The 19510-nt window shown below is 42.7% G+C and overlaps 2 protein-coding genes across 7 annotated transcripts in view; one reads left to right on the top strand and one right to left on the bottom strand.

Moving 5' to 3' along the window:
• The window catches only part of RASSF4 (Ras association domain family member 4), a 227586-nt gene that overhangs the window by 143310 nt on the left and 64766 nt on the right, over nucleotides 1-19510 (bottom strand). The window lies entirely within an intron of this gene.
• LOC130282707 (growth-regulated alpha protein-like) overlaps nucleotides 11440-19510 on the top strand; it is a 34417-nt gene continuing 26346 nt past the window's right edge. The window contains exons 1-2 of the mRNA XM_056531238.1: nucleotides 11440-11520; nucleotides 16610-16721. Of these exons, the coding sequence (XP_056387213.1) occupies nucleotides 11457-11520; nucleotides 16610-16721 (176 nt within the window). The 5' untranslated portion in view covers nucleotides 11440-11456. The remainder of the gene's footprint in view (nucleotides 11521-16609; nucleotides 16722-19510) is intronic.

The raw sequence follows: 19510 nt of genomic DNA on the forward strand, positions 1-19510 counted from the left end.
TGGTGTAACAAATAATAAATATAGTATCTCAGTCTCTAAGAGAACTGCACTGCATATCAATTATTACTACTAAAGTGCTCTATATACGGTATTTATAATATACACTGACCACAATTGTGGGTATAATAGAATATAAATTAGTGCAAACAAGTGCTAAAGTAAGTTGCAACTCACATGTGCATATACATACAGAGATATAAAATTGCGCAATAATAGTGTGATAATATAATAGTAGCACAAGCGCTTATCTATGGATCCATGCAGACTGCAGAGAGACACAGAGACTGGTAGAATAAAGTGCATATAGTAAGCTTACCCATATTAAGCTGCAGAGCCCTGACCCCTACGATCGTTTCGGTTTCCCTTTATCAAGAGGTATATGGTGTCCAGCATGTACTGATGTAGTTATGCAAAAGCTGGAGGTATGCAACTACAACTTACAGCATGGCGAGATGGTTTAGAAACCACCGCACAGTGATCTCCAAACTGTGGCCCTCCAAATATTGCAAAACTACAAATCTACAAATCCCAGCATGCCCAAACAGCTGTCTGGGCATGCTGGGAGTTGTAGTTTTGCAACATCTGGAGAGCTACAGTTTAGAGACCACTGTATAATGGTTTCCAAACTGTAGCCCTCCAGATGTTGCTAGGCAACTTCTCTGTACTTTATCGCCACCGGTAAGTGACCACCGGTCACAGGACAGTTCCCCCGTTCTGCCCAAACTACCGTGGGTGGACAGAGCGGGGGAACCAAACTTTAACCCCCCCGTCCCCGATCTTCTGACCGACCAATAGCAGGGACAGGAGGAGTGAAACCCCTGCCACCTCACTCCTATCCCTTCAGGGGGGTTGTGGGTGTCTTGGACAGCCCCGATCCCCCTTATTTTCTAGGTCACCGGAGACCCAGAATGGCCGCAGGTCGCCCCGATTAGTGGCAATCAACCAACATGGGTGGGTCTCCGTACTCACCCAGGGGTTTGCACGGGGTGCCTGCTGAATGATTTCAGCAGGCATCCCGGTCTGGTCCCCGCCCGGTGAGTGGCGGGGTCCGGAATTCCCATGGGCGTACAGGTATGCCCTGGATCCTTAAGTACCAGGGAGCCAGGGCGTACATGTAAGTAAATGTAGAGTAAATTGAGAGTAGTGAGACTATGGAACTCTGTACCACACTATCTTGTGATGTCTGACTTGATAAACAAATTCAAAGCGGGCATAGAGGATTTTTCTGTAAAAATATACTATTACAGGTTATAGATACTTGATTTATGTGGATAGAACCTTGATCCAGAGATCTATTTTGACTTCATATTGGAGTCAGAAAGGAATTTTTCCTTTCTTATGGGGCAACTGGCCTCAGCCTCATAAAGGTTTTTTTTTTTTTTTTTGCCTTCCTCTGGATCTAGGGATTTATGTTAATCTTGATCGACTCTTGTCTTTTTTTTCAAACTCTATGATTGATTAGTGCAATGAGGATATATGTTCTCTATAAGATGTACTACAAAATTGCTTATATTTGCTTGTACTTTTAATTAAACAACTGTTTGAAAGAAAACCCTTTGCATCAGGACTCTTATGTAATGCATTATTGCTGTTTGCAGGATTATAGCCTTTAGAATCTAAGGGTCACTTGTCCTAATCTACAATGGCTTAAAATCAAAGAACGGGTAGTTCTACTATCAGGTCAGATCACATTCACATTGAACCTCATTTGCCAAGCTGAGCAATCTGTATTTTTTATTACATAAATGACAAGGGAATTTCCTGCACGTTTTCATGAAGCCTGGATAAGAGGGTGGCTGTAGTGTTTTTTGACTTTGCACAAGTGTTTGACAATGTCCCTCATACATGCATGATAGGTAAATTGAGGTTTAGAGTTAGTAGTCTGTTACAGGATAGAAAAGTGGCGTACAGTGGCTTACTGTACCCAGACGGTAGTAGTCAATGATTTGTACTCTAATTGGCCCCAAGGTTCAGTAACCACATTTGTTTAACTTATTTATCAATGATATAAAGGAAGGATTAACAGCTGTTTATAGTTTGCAGATGACACCAAGCTTTGTAGCAAGATACAGTCTATGAAATATGTGCATAAGTTACAAGCTGACATGTAACTCGCAGACATACTGCGTATTTGGCCTTCAGCTTGGCAAATGAGGTTCAATGTGAATTAATGTAAAGTTCTGCATCAGGGCACTAATAACCTGCATGCAGTATATGTTTTAGGCTAAGTTTCCACTTGTTTTTTTTCTGGCAGTTTTTGGAAAACTGCCACTGCAGTTTTTGAGCCAAAGCCAGAAGTGTATTCAAAAGGAATAAGACATATAAAGGAAGGACTTACACTTCTCCTCCTTTATGGATCCACTTCTGACTTTGGCTCAAAAACTGCAGTGGCAGTTTTCCAAAAACTGCCAGAAAAAAAACCAAGTGGAAACTTAGCCTTAGGGGGAATAAAACTGGGAGAGTCACTGGTAGAGATGGATTTGGGTGTATTTGTAAATCACAGAATAGCATGCAATGCCAAGCAGCTGCTTCTAAAGCAGGCATGATATTGTCATGTATTAAAAGAGGCATGAACATGTGAGACAGAGACACAATGCTAATGCTTTATAAAGCATTGGTACGGCCTCACTTGAAATATGCTGTTTAGCTTTGGGCACCGGTTCACAGACAGGACGTCCAGTAGCTGGAAAATGTACAAAGGCACACAACTATAGAAAATCTTAGCTATTAGGAAATATTAAATTGGCACGGTCACCATAAAGTACTTTTTATTTTATTTTTTATAGATTGTATAGAGGTAGGCAACTTTACAAATTGTTTGCATTTAATAGTTCATATTTCTATAGAAAAATTATCTCTAAGGTTTAGGGGTCCCCATACCATGTAAATTGCTGTCTCTATGCCCCCACCGACTGTGGCAATCCTCCTGTTAGAACGTACGAAGTAGGGGAAGGCTTAGCACTGTGCTGTATGCTTCTGGCCTGTCAGTCACTGTGCAGAGCAAGGTACAGTGGTCCCTCAACATATGATATTAATTGGTTCCAGGAGAACCATCATATGTTGAAACCATCATATGTCGAGTACATATGTCTATGTAAAAATGGTAATTGGTTCTGGGGCCTCGGAACCATTGTATGTTGAATACATATCTCTATGGAAAACTGCTAATTGGTTCTGGGATGACAATTGTTTTAACCAGTTATAGCCAGTTATTAATAACTGACGTTATTTTGTGACAGGAGAAGGTAACGGAAGAAAAAATCCCATAGACTTTTTGATCACTTTTTATTCCTTTTATTCAGTTTTTTCTGGGAGGTGATTTGACCAAAAGTCAGCATTTTTTTTTTCCTTTAACGCCGTTCACAGTACTGAATCATTAACACTCTTTTATTAATTTTGACATTTCCTGAATATTTTATTGGGGGAAGGGCATGTCACAATTCACAACCTATCGGTCCAGCTGAGACACTGGAGAAAGTGTGATAGTGCAAGGGTTACCAGAAAGTTAAACAGTTTTGTAAATTATTTAGCTCATATTTAGAGATCAAAGACTACAGGTTAAAAATCGTAAGCCCCTTTTACACTATAAAATTCATCCGTTAAAAGATTTGTTATAAACGTCCGTTAGAAAAGCTTTAAAAACAAAATCCAATTCAAGCCTATGGGATTTTTTGATTATCCGTTATGACCCGTTATAGCCCGTCATGAATAACGGACGTTAGTTGTGATGGAAGAAAAAACGGCACATGCCGTCACAAGAATCGGGGCTGAGGGGATTGATCGCACTCACTTCTAAGACTCGATGCGATTAGAAGTTATTAAACAGGGGAGCGGGCAGCATGCTCCACTCCCCTGCGATGTACGATGTATTTACTTTCATTTTTAAATTCCCCACCGGGAGCCCTGAATGGCAGGTACTGAGGAGCCATTCAGGGCCCACGGCGGATGCCGTTGCAGCGCTATGAATGACAAGTATTCTTTCAGCAGCACATCGCGCCGGCCAGATGCGCTGCTGTAGAATACTTTTCATTCATAGCGCTGCCGGGGGCTGATGATAGTATGCGGGGGTAACATATAAATGCGCTGCGGGGGGAACATATATAAATGTGCTGCGGGGGGTACATATATAAATGCACTGCGGGAGGCAAGATATATAGAGGCGCTGTGGGGGCCAGATATATACCCCCCAGCGCTTCTATATATCTTGCCTCCTGCAGTGCATTTATATATGTTCACCCCACAGCACATTAATATATGTTCCCCCCGCAGCGCATTTATATATGTTACCCCCACAGCGCTATCATAAGCCCACAGCAGCGCTATGAATGAAAAGTATTCTACAGCAGCGCATCTGGCCGGCACGATGTGCTGCTGAAAGAATACTTGTCATTCATAGCGCTGCAGCGGCATCTGTATATAGATGCGCTGCAGGGGTCAGACATATATCCCTATGTCTGGCCCCCACAGTGCTTCTATAATCCGCTCCTCCATTCTGGCCATTCAGGGCTCCCGGCGGGGAGTTTTAAAATGAAAGTAAATACATCGTACATCGCAGGGGAATGCAGCATGCCGCCTGCTCCCCTGTTTAATAACTTCTAATCGCATTGTGTCTCAGAAGTGAGTCCTGATGCGATCAATCCCTCAGCCCCAGTACTATAACCCCCACTGTGGGACAGAGTCTGTTCCATGATGGGGGTAGTAGTACAAACACTAATGTAGCCTCCCCAGCCACTGGAAGACTCCTGCAGCCGGGAAACTACTACGCCCATCATGGAAAGAAGTCTGTTCCATGATGGGAATAGTAGTAGTCCCGGCTGTGGGAGTCTGTAGGCAGAGGTGTTAAAACGGCCATATATGAGGGATGTTATGATGGGTCTTAACGGATGAATATTCATTCAGCCGTTCGCACCCGTTATTTCATCCGTTATTATACATCCGTTTTTACACAGAAACATGATGTTAAATAATGGATGAATGCTCATAGTGTGAAAGGAGCCTTAAGGAGGTACTCCACCCCTAGACATCTTATCCCCTATCCAAAGGGGGTCCTGCCACTGTGATCGCCGCAGAGATTGCGGGGATTCCCAGCAGCGGGACCCCCACAATCATACATCTTATTCTCTATCCTTTGGATAGGGGACAGGATGACTAGGGGCAGAGTACCCCTTTAAGCCTTTCAGCTGCTGTATACTACAGAGAAAGTTGCGTAGTTCTTTCCAGTCTGACAACAGTGCTCTCTGCTGACACCTCTGTCCATGTCAGGAACTGTCCAGAGTAGAAGTGAATTCCCATAGCAAACCTCTCCAGCTCTGAACAGTTCCTGAGGCAGACAGAAGTGTCAACTACACAACAAGGTACTGGAAGGCTTAAGATTTTTTAACAGAAGTAATTTACAAATCTGTTTTTTCTGGAGCTGGTTGATTTGTAAACATCTCTGTTACTAGTCCCAGCAAGTCACTTAATTAACCCTGTTCCACCTGAGCTTCTTTCAGAAAGGTGAGCTCATATTTAGAGATCAAAGACTACAGCTAAATAATTAAACATTTAAAGCGTACCCGTCAGATCCAACAAAAAAACATTTTTTTTTTATATATCACTCTACTACCACTCTAGTACCTAATTTTATGTGTCTAGCACCTTTATCTTTATTTTTTTATTACACTTTTAAATTTAGCTCACTAGTCTGAATTCCTCTCAAAGGGAGGGGGCGTGGCCTCACTGTGCAGGTCTCCGCCCCCTCCCTCAGTTTGCTGTCTGCTTACATCTCCCCTAGCATTAGCAAAACTCCCAGCATGTCCTCACTGACAGTAGCGGGACACAAGATGACAGTGGGAGGATTTTTCCTCCAGCTGTGAGCCCTGTGCTCACAGCTGTCAATCAAGGAAGTGTGTCCATGACATGGGTGATAACACATGGACACAGCTGGACTAGTATGTGTCCAAGCAGGCAGGGGGGGCAGTTGTTTGACTGGCTTTTTCAATATGAAATACAGAAAATTTTCTAATGAAAGCAATTGCAAAACCTATTGGTTTTGCACGATTTACAACATATCAAAAGTTTTTGTATCTGACAGTGCTCATTTAAAAGGGGTACTCTGGTGGTCAATGTGTTTTTTCAGTTACTACTTACCCATGCAGGTGAGTTTTCTTCTCATCTCTGGTCTCGTGCTTGCTCTTTATTTGCATTTCTTTTCCTTTCTTTGCACAATTGTGTCCATGTAGTGTAGCATCTATTTCCGTTTTGCTTCAGAAACTACAGCTCCCAGCATGCCTTGTAGCCTGTCTCCTCTTTCAGTGCCCTCCCCAACTTGTTTTGCGTTGCCGCCAAGCCCTGTTTGTGGGCGTTTTTTTTTTTCTTTCCCCTTCAGCACTCCCTTTCCCCGCCCTGCTCATTAGTATAGTCCTCCCATTCTCACTGTCAGCTTAAAACCCCACAGTCCCCACATCAGGGAATGAATTTTCTGCCGCAGCGCGCTGTCCCCACAATGCTGGTGCTGCTGTGCTTCCTGCCCACCCCCCAATTGAAGTCCCGCAAGGATTAACTGGGAATGAATGAATTGCCAGCCACAGCACTGTCCCTACATCAGGGAACTAGTTATATATGACCGGCGGGCGCTGCTTCCTGCACCCCCCACCCCCCCAAGCGAAGTCCCTGCAAGGGTTAACTGGGAATGAATTGTCAGCCACATGCGCTGTCCCCACATCAGGGAACTAGTTATATGTGACCCGTGGGCGCTCCTCTGCTTCCTGATAAACCCCCTCCCCTACTCTCCCCCCAAGCAATGTTCCTACAAGGGTTAACTGTTAGCCACAGCAGCCCTGTACATTCTCCCCACGTCAGGGAATGAATGAATTGTGAGCGCAGGGCTTCTGATCAGCTTCTGTTCTCTGTCACAGTTAAGGGACATCTGTAATAATGAATGTGACATATTCCTGTGCCCGGGGCTGCAAAAATAAACAAAATAAACTTTGACTTACCTTCTTACGTTCCCCCGTTGCTACAGGTAACGGCTTCGTGGTCCTTTGTTGCGATCCTCATGCGGTGACAGAGCAATCAGCCAATCACCGGCCGCAGCAATGTCCCGCCTCTGCCGGTGATAGGCTGAGCACACGGTCATGTATGGAGCCGGCCGGCTCCTTACATGACAGTGTGCTCAGCCTATCACCAGTTGAGGCAGCGATGCCCCACCTCTTCCGGTGATAGGCTGAGCGCACTGTCATGTAAGGAGCCACCGGCTCCTTACATGGCAGTGCGCTCAGCCTATCACCAGCAGAGGCGGGACATCGATGCAGCCGGTGATTCGCTGACGGCTCTGTCACAGCATGAGGATCGCAGCAGAGGACCGTGAAGCCGTTACCTTCCTACGTTCCCCCGTTGCAACAGGTAAGTCAAAGTTTATTTTGTTTATTTTTGCAGCCCAGGCACAGGAACATGCCACATTAATTATTACAGATGTACCTTAACTGTGACAGAGAACAGAAGCTGATCAGAAGCCCTGCGACCGCGCTCACAATTCATTCATTCCCCAATGTGGGGAGAATGTATAGGGCTGCTGCGGCTCACAGTTAATTATTGCGGGGATAGAGCAGAGCAACGCCCGCGGGTAACATATGACTAGTTCCCTGATGAGGGGACAATTCATTAATTCCCTGATGTTGGGACTGCCGCGGGGGGAATCATGATAGCGCTGCGGCTGACATGTTACTAATTCCCCCGCCATGGGGATCGTGCGCCCGCGGGGGGAATCATGATAGCCGATTCCCCCCGCGGGCACACTGTTCCCATGGTGGGGAAGGGGTTACATGTCAGCAGCAGAGCTGATACAGGGTATTCAAGCCGGGCGCAGGGCAGGCTGACAGCAGGAGGCGACATCCATCCTCCCTCAACAATTAAATTAATATTCATTACCGGGGTGTGGAAAGGGGGCAAAACCATTGCAGAAGAAAAGAAAAACAGCAACGCCTGCAGCTCTGGTGTGGACAACAGTCAAAAGCAACAGGAAAAACTACTGAACTTCCTTCACAGAAAAGAGGTCAGTAAAAAACATATATGCTGTGGACAGATTTATAACATGTGAATTACAAAAGTGCTAAACTCACTACAAGCACGCTAGATAACCATAAAACTGTGGTACCAGAGTACCCCTTTAAGCTTTCACACTGCTATGTACAAACATACAGAAACAAACCTCATCCCCATCCCTGCTTCAAACATGACTAGTCTAGGTCTGGGATTCCTTAATTAACACTTTTATATGACCCCATTTTATGACTGGTGGTTTATTGGGTCCTGATCAGATTTTCATGTCAGGTCACCAGGTTACAAAACGGGTCCCAATAAAACTGTACAAGAAACACACAGCTTTGGGCCTGACAGGGCTTAATCCCATTTATTACTTTTACTCTATTTTATTTTTTTGGAGACATCTTATAGCAATCTATTGGTTGCTATTACTGTTCAGTGCTATGAATTGGCATAGTACTGATCAGTTATATTGGCAATCCACTTCTATAGTATGCCAGAAGACAGACCATACAAGCGGATCCCCATGTACATCCTGATGTGCCAAGTACTAGGCAGCCAGAGCGTACAAGTATGTCATGTATCTTCTAGTGCTTAAAATGCTATATTGCCCATAATACCAAAGTAAATAAACATATAGGCCCAGAATTATCAAACTGTGTGAAAGAAAAACTGGAGAAAGAGATTTTCCCACAGCAACCAATCACAGCTCTGTTTTCACTTTACCAGAGCTCGTTAAGATAGGAAAGCTGAGCTGTGATTGGTTGCTTTGGAAAATCACTGCAGTTTTTTTTACACACAGAGTTTGATAAATGTGGCCCATAATGTGCAAATAAACAACTATAGGGTGGGCCATTTATATGGATACACCTTAATAAAATGGGAATGGTTGGTGATATTAACTTCCTGTTTGTGGCACATTAGTATATGTGAGGGAGGAAACTTTTCAAGATGGGTGGTGACCATGGCGGCCATTTTGAAGTTGGCCATTTCGAATCCAACTTTAGTTTTTTCAATAGGAAGAGGGTCATATGACACATCAAACTTATTGGGAATTTCACAAGAAAAACACTGGTGTGCTTGGTTTTAAAGTAACTTTATTCTTTCATGAGTTATTTACAAGTTTCTCTTTGTTTACAGCCACTGACATGTCGCCGAGGTTAACACGTGAGGAGCGGAAAGAAATTGTGTTGATGTCTGGTGAACGCAGTAACCGGGTCATTTCAGCAGATTTCAATGCAAGACACCCTACGAGACCACCCGTCTCCTATGCTACAGTTAGCAAACTGCTTGCTATGTTTTTTGAAACTGGTTCAGTGTTTGATTTGCCAAAATGTGGACATATGAAATCTGTCACTAATGAAGAAACATCAGTGGCTGTCCTAGCTTCATTCAGCAAGAGCCCACAGCGTAGCACTCGCCGCATGTCACTGGAGAGTGGCATTAGTCGAACATCCCTTCGGCTAAGCTACTGCAGCATCTCAACGAGGATGACCCAGATTGGCGCACTGAATTTGCAGAATGGGCAAAACAAAAATTGGAACAGGACCCACAGTTTACGCAGAAGATTTTGTTCAGTGATGAGGCAAACTTTTATGTGAATGGTGAAGTTAAGAAATAAAACCACCGCTATTGGTCTGACAAAAATTGATGGTATGGTGTGGTATATGGGGTACAAAGATAGTGGGGCCATTCTTCATCAATGGAAACCTCAAGGCCATTGGATATGCAAAATTGCTACATGATGATGTGTTTCCCTCTTTATGCACTGAAGCTGGCAAGTTCCCTGAGTTTTCCCAGCAAGATGATGCACCACCACATTATGGGTGTCAGGTTCGAGCATTCCTAGATGAAAAGTTTGCTGGAAAGTGGATTGGTCATCGTGGGCCAGTTGAATGGCCCCCAAGGTCTCCCGATCTGACCCCCTTAGACTTTTATCTTTGGGGTCATGTGAAGGCAATGGTCTATGCTGTGAAGATACGAGATGTGCAGCACCTGAAACTAAGGATACTGGAAGGCTGTGCTAGCATTTCTCCTGCGGTGTTGCTATCAGTGTGTGAAGAGTGGGAGAAGAGGGTGCACCATCTTGCTGAAAAAACTCAGGGAACGTGCCAGCTTCAGTGCATAAAGAGGGAAACACATTATCATGTAGCAATTTTGCATATCCAGTGGTCTTGAAGTTTCCATTGATGAAGAATGGCCTCACTATCTTTGTACCCCATATGCCACACCATACGATACATTTTTGTGTTCCAACAGTCTTGGAGGGATCTATCCAATGTGGGTTAGTGTCATACCAATAGTGGTGGTTTTGATTGTTAACTTCCCCATTCACATAAAAGTTTGCCTCATCACTGAACAAAATCTTCTGCGTAAACTGAGGGTCCTGTTCCAATTTTTGTTTTGCCCATTCTGCTGCACCTGAAACTACGTATACTGGAAGCCTGTGCTAGCATTTCTCCTGCTGTGTTGCTATCAGTGTGTGAAAAGTGGGAGAAGAGGGTTGCATTGACAATCCAACACACTGGACTGCACATTGAACACATTTTATAAGTGGTCAGAAACTTGTAAATAACTCATGAAAGAATAAAGTTACGTTAAAACCAAGCACATCATTGTTTTTCTTGTGAAATTCCCAATAAGTTTGATGTGCCACATGACCCTCTTCCTATTGAAAAAACTAAAGTTGGATTCAAAATGGCCGACTTCAAAATGGCCACCATGGTCACCACCCATCTTGAAAAGTTTCCCCCCTCACATATACTAATGGGCCACAAACAGGAAGTTAATATCACCAACCATTCCCATTTTATTAAGGTGTATCCATATAAATGGCCCACCCTGTAGTATAAATAAACAACTACTTATAGTAGTAGTAGTAAGAACAGAGTGGCTGTGGAATCGTGCATACCAAACATGCACTGGAGAAGCAATATTCCCAGGACATGCAGGGTCCCTTGAGGCCAGGCTCATAACAGAGCAACAAATATTCCTTCCAATTTTAGAAAAGGGAAGGCAAACTGATTCCAGCCACCCCATCAATGCTTTGCAAAGTGATAAATGTGCCTGTGCCAAACTGGAAGCACTGGACTGGAATGATAGAATCATTTACCCCCAAGATTCTTTGAGGCAGATATCGCATTAGGGGCTCCCCCAAAGCTCCTCTGCAGTAATAAGATTGGGAATTGGGGCAGTATACAGTAGTTGTTATATTTTGGATGAAGTGTGACTATCTTGCAGCAGATCTTAAATCTTTTATTTCATTCACTGTTGTTGTTGCTGGTGGTGCAATATAAACGGAGACATGCTATGACAATATTTACTTTCGGTTCAGGCTCATTGGTTCCTTCAGCTGTTCAGGAAGTAACCTGCACAAAAATTCATCTTTACTTTCATATTACTTTCATTTCTTAAGGAGCTATCAAAGGATTGCTATGGAGCTACAACTGCTGTTGCTGGTCTTTTGGCTGCCTGTTCACATTACACTGAGTCCTCAAAGTAAGCTATACTATAATAATTATATTCTTTATATGCTCAAATACATCAAATGGTATTTACGGTAATTGTACAGAAGTACATTATCAATCTATGTAGAAGTACATTATCAATCTATGTAGAATTATATTATCAATCTATGTTGAAGTACATTATCAATCTATGTAGAATTATATTATCAATCTATGTAGAATTATATTATCAATCTATGTAGAATTATATTATCAATCTATGTAGAATTATATTATCAATCTATGTTGAAGTACATTATCAATCTATGTAGAATTATATTATCAATCTATGTAGAATTATATTATCAATCTATGTAGAATTATATTATCAATCTATGTAGAAGTACATTATCAATCTATGTAGAATTATATTATCAATCTGTGTAGAAGTACATTATCAATCTATGTAGAAGTATATTATTATCCTATGTAATAATATAATTCTACATAGATTGATAATGTACTATTACATAGGATAATAATATACTTCTACATAGATTGATAATGTACTTCTACACAGATTGATAATATAATTCTACATAGATTGATAATATAATTCTACATAGATTGATAATATAATTCTGCATAGATTGATAATATAATTCTACATAGATTGATAATGTACTTCTACATAGATTGATAATATAATTCTACATAGATTGATAATATAATTCTACATAGATTGATAATGTACTTCTACATAGATTGATAATGTACTTCTACATAGATTGATAATGTACTTCTACATAGATTGATAATGTACTTCTACATAGATTGATAATGTACTTCTACATAGATTGATAATATAATTCTACATAGATTGATAATGTACTTCTACATAGATTGATAATATAATTCTACATAGATTGATAATGTAATTCTACATACCGTATATACTCGAGTATAAGCCGACCCGAGTATAAGCCGAGACCCCTAATTTCAACCCAAAATCCCAGGAAAAGTTATTGACTCGAGTATAAGCCTAGGGTGGGAAATACATCATCCCCCCCTGTCATCATCCAGACCCGTCATTAACATCCTCATCATCATCATCCCCTTGTCATCATCCCACACATCCCCCCTTCATCATCCCCTTATCATCCCACACATCCCCCCTTCATCATCCCCTTATCATCCCACACATCCCCCCTTCATCATCCCCTTATCATCCCACACATCCCCCCTTCATCATCCCCTTATCATCCCACACATCCCCCCTTCATCATCCCCTTATCATCCCACACATCCCCCCTTCATCATCCCCTTATCATCCCACACATCCCCCCTTCATCATCCCCTTGTCATCATTCGCCCTCAGTGGTCTTCAACCTGCGGACCTCCAGAGGTTTCAAAACTACAACTCCCAGCAAGCCCCGGCAGCCATCGACTATTCTGAGGCCGGGCCCGAAGCGCTTAGAAGAGGCCTCCCCGGTGAAGATAGCAGCCCGGAACCACTATCCCACCGGACCACCTCCTCACCGGACAGCCCTGCAGCACCGGACCAGCGCCGAGCGGAGGTGAGTACTCAGAACTAAAGGGGGTGAGAGGGGGCTGGATGATGTCGAAGGCTGCAGTGGTCTTCAACCTGCGGACCTCCGGAGGTTTCAAAACTACAACTCCCAGCAAGCCCGGAGAGCCGATGGCTGGCCGGGCTTGCTGGGAGTTGTAGTTTTGAAACCTCTGGAGGTCCGCAGGTTGAAGACCACTGCGGGTGGGGGAGTTCACTCGAGTATAAGCCGAGGGGGGTGTTTTCAGCACGAAAAATCGTGCTGAAAAACTCGGCTTATACTCGAGTATATACGGTAGATTGATAATGTACTTCTACATAGATTGATAATATAATTCTACATAGATTGATAATGTACTATCAATCTATGTAGAATTATATTATCAATCTATGTAGAAGTACATTATCAATCTATGCAGAATTATATTATCAATCTATGTAGAATTATATTATCAATCTATGTAGAATTATATTATCAATCTATGTTGAAGTACATTATCAATGTATGTAGAATTATATTATCAATCTATGTAGAATTATATTATTATCCTATGTAGAAGTACATTATTAATCTATGTAGAAGTATATTATTATACTATGTAGAAGTATGTTATCATCCTATGTAGAAGTATATTATTAATCTAATCTATGTAGAAGTATATTATCAATCTATCTATGTAAAAGTATATTATCAATCTATGGAAAAGTACCGTATGTTATCATCCTATGTAATAGTACATTATAAATTTATGTAGTGAAGCTACTACAGATGTACAGTATCTATATCAATACTGTAGTGTCTGTAGATTTGCTATAAAGGGGAAGATTGAGGATAAAGATAATGTTTACTCATTTTAATCAAATGCTAATTCAAGAAAAGTCCATTTGATATACAATGAATAATTCATGCCTGAGAAACTTATTTATTTTTGCTTTCAGTTTTCACATTATTATCGCAGTTATTAGTGTTTGCACTTTTCACTTTCACACATTGTATTTTGAGCAGGATTATTAGCCAAAACCAGAGAAAAGCTGTCATAGAAAGATATGCATTTTACATGTGTCGGTTCCAGTCCCAGTTTTAGTTAAACAACCACATACGGTACGGACCAAAAATCTTGAACTCGGCCTTTGTCAGCACTTTTCTCTGCATAAAACACTCCCTGACCAGAATGGAACGGTAATATTAGATCATTCCCTCTTGGGCTGAACCACAGATATCAAAGTCTATACCCTCCAGCAAAGTCAACCAAGATAGACAAAAACCTTGGTTTTTATGAAGTTTGAAAACAATAGGATTCAGTTTAAAGTAAAGGCCCTATTACATGGCTGGACTCCTTGCTGTATACAAGCACCGATCTCTTGGTGCTCCACTGCTCATGGATCAGTAATGCTGGACACAGAGAAGATAATAAATGTAAATGTAGCTTTTTTTCAATGTTATCACAATAACAGATTGTATAAATAGATCTACGTATTTTGGTCTTTGATGCAAAATATTTTTGCTACATATTTCCAAGCTGAAGCACAGGCATGGACAAAGCCCAGTATATGGGGGTGGGCTAGCATTCCCCTTTGCACCCTCCTGTCTCATAGCACTCCTCTGTCCTCTCTCCTGTCTGATAGCACTCCTCTGTCTGATAGCACTCCTCTGTGCTCTCTCCTGTCTGATAGCACTCCTCTGTGCTCTCTCCTGTCTGATAGCACTCCTCTGTGCTCTCTCCTGTCTGATAGCACTCCTCTGTGCTCTCTCCTGTCTGATAGCACTCCTCTGTGCTCTCTCCTGTCTGATAGCACTCCTCCGTGCTCTCTCCTGTCTGATAGCACTCCTCCCTGCTCTCTCCTGTCTGATAGCACTCCTCCCTGCTCTCTCCTGTCTGATAGCACTCCTCCGTGCTCTCTCCTGTCTGATAGCACTCCTCCGTGCTCTCTCCTGTCTGATAGCACTCCTCCGTGCTCTCTCCTGTCTGATAGCACTCCTCCCTGCTCTCTCCTGTCTGATAGCACTCCTCCCTGCTCTCTCCTGTCTGATAGCACTCCTCCCTGCTCTCTCCTGTCTGATAGCACTCCTCCCTGCTCTCTCCTGTCTGATAGCACTCCTCCCTGCTCTCTCCTGTCTGATAGCACTCCTCCCTGCTCTCTCCTGTCTGATAGCACTCCTCCCTGCTCTCTCCTGTCTGATAGCACTCCTCCCTGCTCTCTCCTGTCTGATAGCACTCCTCCCTGCTCTCTCCTGTCTGATAGCACTCCTCCCTGCTCTCTCTTGTCTGATAGCACTCCTCCCTGCTCTCTCCTGTCTGATAGCACTCCTCCCTGCTCTCTCCTGTCTGATAGGACTCCTCTGTGCTCTCCCCTGTCCTATCAGAACATAGAGGAGTGCTAGCCCACCCTCAGTTATTGGACTTTGTCAATGCCTGTGCTTCATGTTGGACAAAGCCATGATTTTATAAGCCATAATTTCTATAAAAAGGAAATAAGATTTTCTTATGAAGTACCGTATATTAGAAAAGCCATTTAATTTCTAGTGCTGGACATTCCCTCATTTTGCACAATAAGGCCATGTTCACATGGCATAATTTGTGCAGAATGTCTGCATGGAAAACAAATGTGGACATTCCAAAATTTGAAGAATCCAGCAGGTACTAGAACCGCTTGGAAATGCGCCTTCTCATAGACGGCAATGTTTTTCCAATCAAAATCACTGTGCATCTGTATTGGCCAGTAACAACTTGACAATAAGATTTTTGTCACCCGTAGGTAAATCCAAAGATTTTTTTTTTTTGCAATAGTGGCCCAGATTTATCAACCTGTCAAAGACAAAAATGTGGCTGATTTTTGTCTCAGACAGATAGAAACCAACCGCAGCTCATTTTGAGAAAGAAAAGAAGAGTTGTGATTGCTTGCAATCTGTCCAAGGCAAACATCAGACTAATTGATGAATCAGGGCCAATATGTGTACTTTTAAGGCAAGTCAGCAGACAAAATAATGAAAAAATAAACTCTTAATAGGCCAAGTAGAGGGCACAAATTTTAAAAAGTTTGTACAAACAATCCATAAGAAGAGAAGCAGCAGCTAACACACTTAGGGCCACTGCATCTGAACCAACTCACTATTTGTTAAAGCACAGGTCTGTATGAGACAATCGGACACAGATCAGTTATAAGGTGCTCGACTTAAGAATACAGCAATGCCCATAATTCACATTATGGAACAATAAGATGTAGCACTCACTATACTGTCCAAATCTTCTTTATTTCGTACAAAAAGTGTAGGCATAGCAGGGAGACATCACAGAGGGCTGGGGAACATGGTGAGACAACACTCACTCGGAGGCCAGACGAAGCACCCGTCTGTGTAAAACGTTCCCGCCACATTCCCCAGCCCACTGTGATGTCTTCCCGCTATGTCTTTACTTTTTTGTACGAAAATAAAGATTTGGACAGTATGGGGAGTGCTTCATCTTATTTTTTCCTACCTGGATTGTGAATAATAAAAAAGTGTATTTGCCTTTTTACAGTAAAATTTAAATCAACAGCAAACTTAGAATTCACTAAAGACCTTTTTTTTTTCCAGATTCGTACCAGAGATGTCGATGTATAAATTCTACAACTAAATTTCATCCTAAACAGTTTGAAAAAATAGAGGTGACACTACCAACATCTTTCTGCAACTATACAGAAATTATGTGAGTCGTCCAGTGGTCAATCAGACCACTCTAGAAAGCAGTCTAAAATACATGCACTCTTTATTAATTTATTTTTTTATTGCACAAATGCATCTAGTAAAAACAAATGTTACAATAACAATAAGGGCAGAAATTAGTATTGGCAGTAGTTAAATGGGCACTGTCATTAAACATGATTTTTAATATTTGATTCCTTATACCAAATAAATAACTTTTGTTATTGGCTTCCATAAAAAAAAAAAAAAACATTTTATGTTAGTTTTTTGGGCTGTATACTTCTGGCCACCAGGGGTCTTGGTCATAAAACATTCCGTCTGGTCAAAATCTCAGATTTTGGTCTACTGCTTGTAATGGCAGTAGACCAACCTCAGGAAGTGTTTCTCTTCACTGAGCTTGATTGACAGCTGCACAGAGCCTCACTGAAAAAAGCTGCACAAACCAAGCTGCACAGACTAAGAGCTCAACAGAGCCTCGCTGAAAGAAGCACAGACTGAAAGCTGAACAGAGCCTCACTGAAAGAAGCAGTCTGAAAGCTGCTGCACAGAGCTTGATGTCTTCTATTCATCATAGCACTGCAACCATGTGAAGGCGGAAGTGGTCCCCAAGCAGGCTTCAGTGAGGTCATGCCTGCTGAGAAACGCCCACTTTCTTCTGCTGAGAGATTTCACTATGTGAGCAAGAGAAAAGGTATGATACACAGCTCTGAAATTTTTTCTAAGGGTGGGAGAAGTGTTAGTTTAGAAAAGTTTATTTAGTGACAGATACATTTTTAAAGGGGTACTCTGGCGCTAAGACATCTTATCCCCTGTGCAAAGGATAGGGGATAAGATGCCTGATCGAGGGGTCTCGCCGCTGGGAACCCCCGTGATCTTTCACACAGCACCCCATTACCATCAGCCGCCTGAGCATGTTCGCTCCGGGTCTGATGACTGACGATCACGGGGCCGGAGTATTGTTATGTCACGGCTCCGCCCCCGTGCCATGTCATGCCCCCTCAATACAGCCCCGCCCCCTCCCATAGGCTTGCATTGAGTGGGCGGAGCATGATGTCCCACTGGGGCAGAGCCGTGACGTCACAATACTCCGGCCCCATGATCGGCAGTCATCAGACCCGGAGCGAACATGCTCCGGGGGCTGATGGTAACTGGGTGCTGTGTGAAAGATCACGGGGGGTCCACAGCGGCGGGACCCCCGCGATCAGGCATCTTATCCCCTATCCTTTGGATAGGGGATAAGATGTCTTAGCGCCGGAGTACAACTTTAAGATATGCTAACCGCAGTTGGAGGTCTGCTTTTCTGTGACACAATAAATGGCCTGCATAGCTGTAGCAAATCACTGATTGGGGTGAGGCAAAGCTAAGTTAATATGTCACAGCAACAGATAAGGCTAGGTTTACACGGCCATTGTCTCCCGTCCCGTTATTCTCCCATCATTGCTGCTAAATGGACCATACTAACAAACGGATGCAAACTGATTCAAAAGAATGCCATTAAGTGGCATCCTGTTGCGTCAGATTTAAATCCGTTTATTTTCCGTTTTTTTCATTGTCTGGCTACTTCCTGGTTTCTCACACCTCTTCTAAGCATGCTCCGAAGTATTAACGGATCAAAAACGGATAGGAAGAAACAGATGCAAACTGAGACATTAAAGGCTCATCAGTTTTCAATCCATTACCTATAGACCTCAATGTTAAATTTATTTTATCCGTTTCAATTCCGTTATTTTTGACAGAAGAAAAAATACAGCATGCACCGTCTTTTCTCCTGCCAAGAAATCAGATGCTGGGAGTTTCAGTAGTTTGCCTCCAGCTGTTGCATAACTACAAGTCCCAGCATTCCCATCGTCTGTAAGTGCATGCTGAGAGTTGTAGTTTTGCAACAGCTGAAGGCACACTGGTTGTGAAACACAGTTTGTTACCTACCTCAGTGTTTTTCAACCTCCAGCTGTTGCAAACTACAACTCCCAGCATGCACTGATAGAACATACATGCTTGGAGTTCTAGTTTTGCAACACCTGAAGGCACACTGGTTGCGAAACCCTGAGTTAAGTAACAAACGCTCAGTGTTTTGCAACCAGTGCGCCTCCAGCTGTTGCATAACTACAACCCCTAGCATGCATGGGCAGCCAAAGGGCATGCTGGGAGTGTTAGTAGTATGCCTTTAGCTGTTGCATAACTACAAGTCCCAGCATGCCTTTCGGCTGTCCGTGCATTCTGGTGGGTTGTAGCTTTTGCAACAGCTGAAGGCACACTGGTTGCAAAACACAGAGTTTGTTACCTAAAAACACTACATTACACCTACACAAAATAAAGAGTAAAACACTACATACATACACATACCCCTATACAGTCCCTCCCCCACCCCCAATAAAAATGAAAAACGTCTGGTACGGCACTGTTTCCAAAATTGAGCCCCCAACTGTTGCAAAACAACAACTCCCAGTATTGCTGGACAGCCATTGACTGTCCAGGCATGCTGGGAGTTTTGCAACAGCTCGAGGCACCTTGTTTGAGAAACACTGCCGTACTTTAATTCTTGCATCCGGGTCCATCCCTATGCAAATGGCTAATTTAGGTCTCAAATGTGCATGGTCTCCTCTCCCACTTCGGAGCCCTGTCGTATTTCAAGGCAACAGTTTAGGGTCCCATATGGAGTATTTCCGTACTCGGGAGAAATTGCCTAACAAATTTTGGGGGGCTTTTTCTCCTTTCACCCCTTATGAAAAGGTAAAGTTGGGGTCTACTCCAGCATGTTATTGTAATTTTTTTATTTTTTGACACTAACATGTT

This window comes from Hyla sarda, chromosome 7, assembly GCF_029499605.1.
Source record: "Hyla sarda isolate aHylSar1 chromosome 7, aHylSar1.hap1, whole genome shotgun sequence".
NCBI classification, from domain to species: domain Eukaryota; kingdom Metazoa; phylum Chordata; class Amphibia; order Anura; family Hylidae; genus Hyla; species Hyla sarda.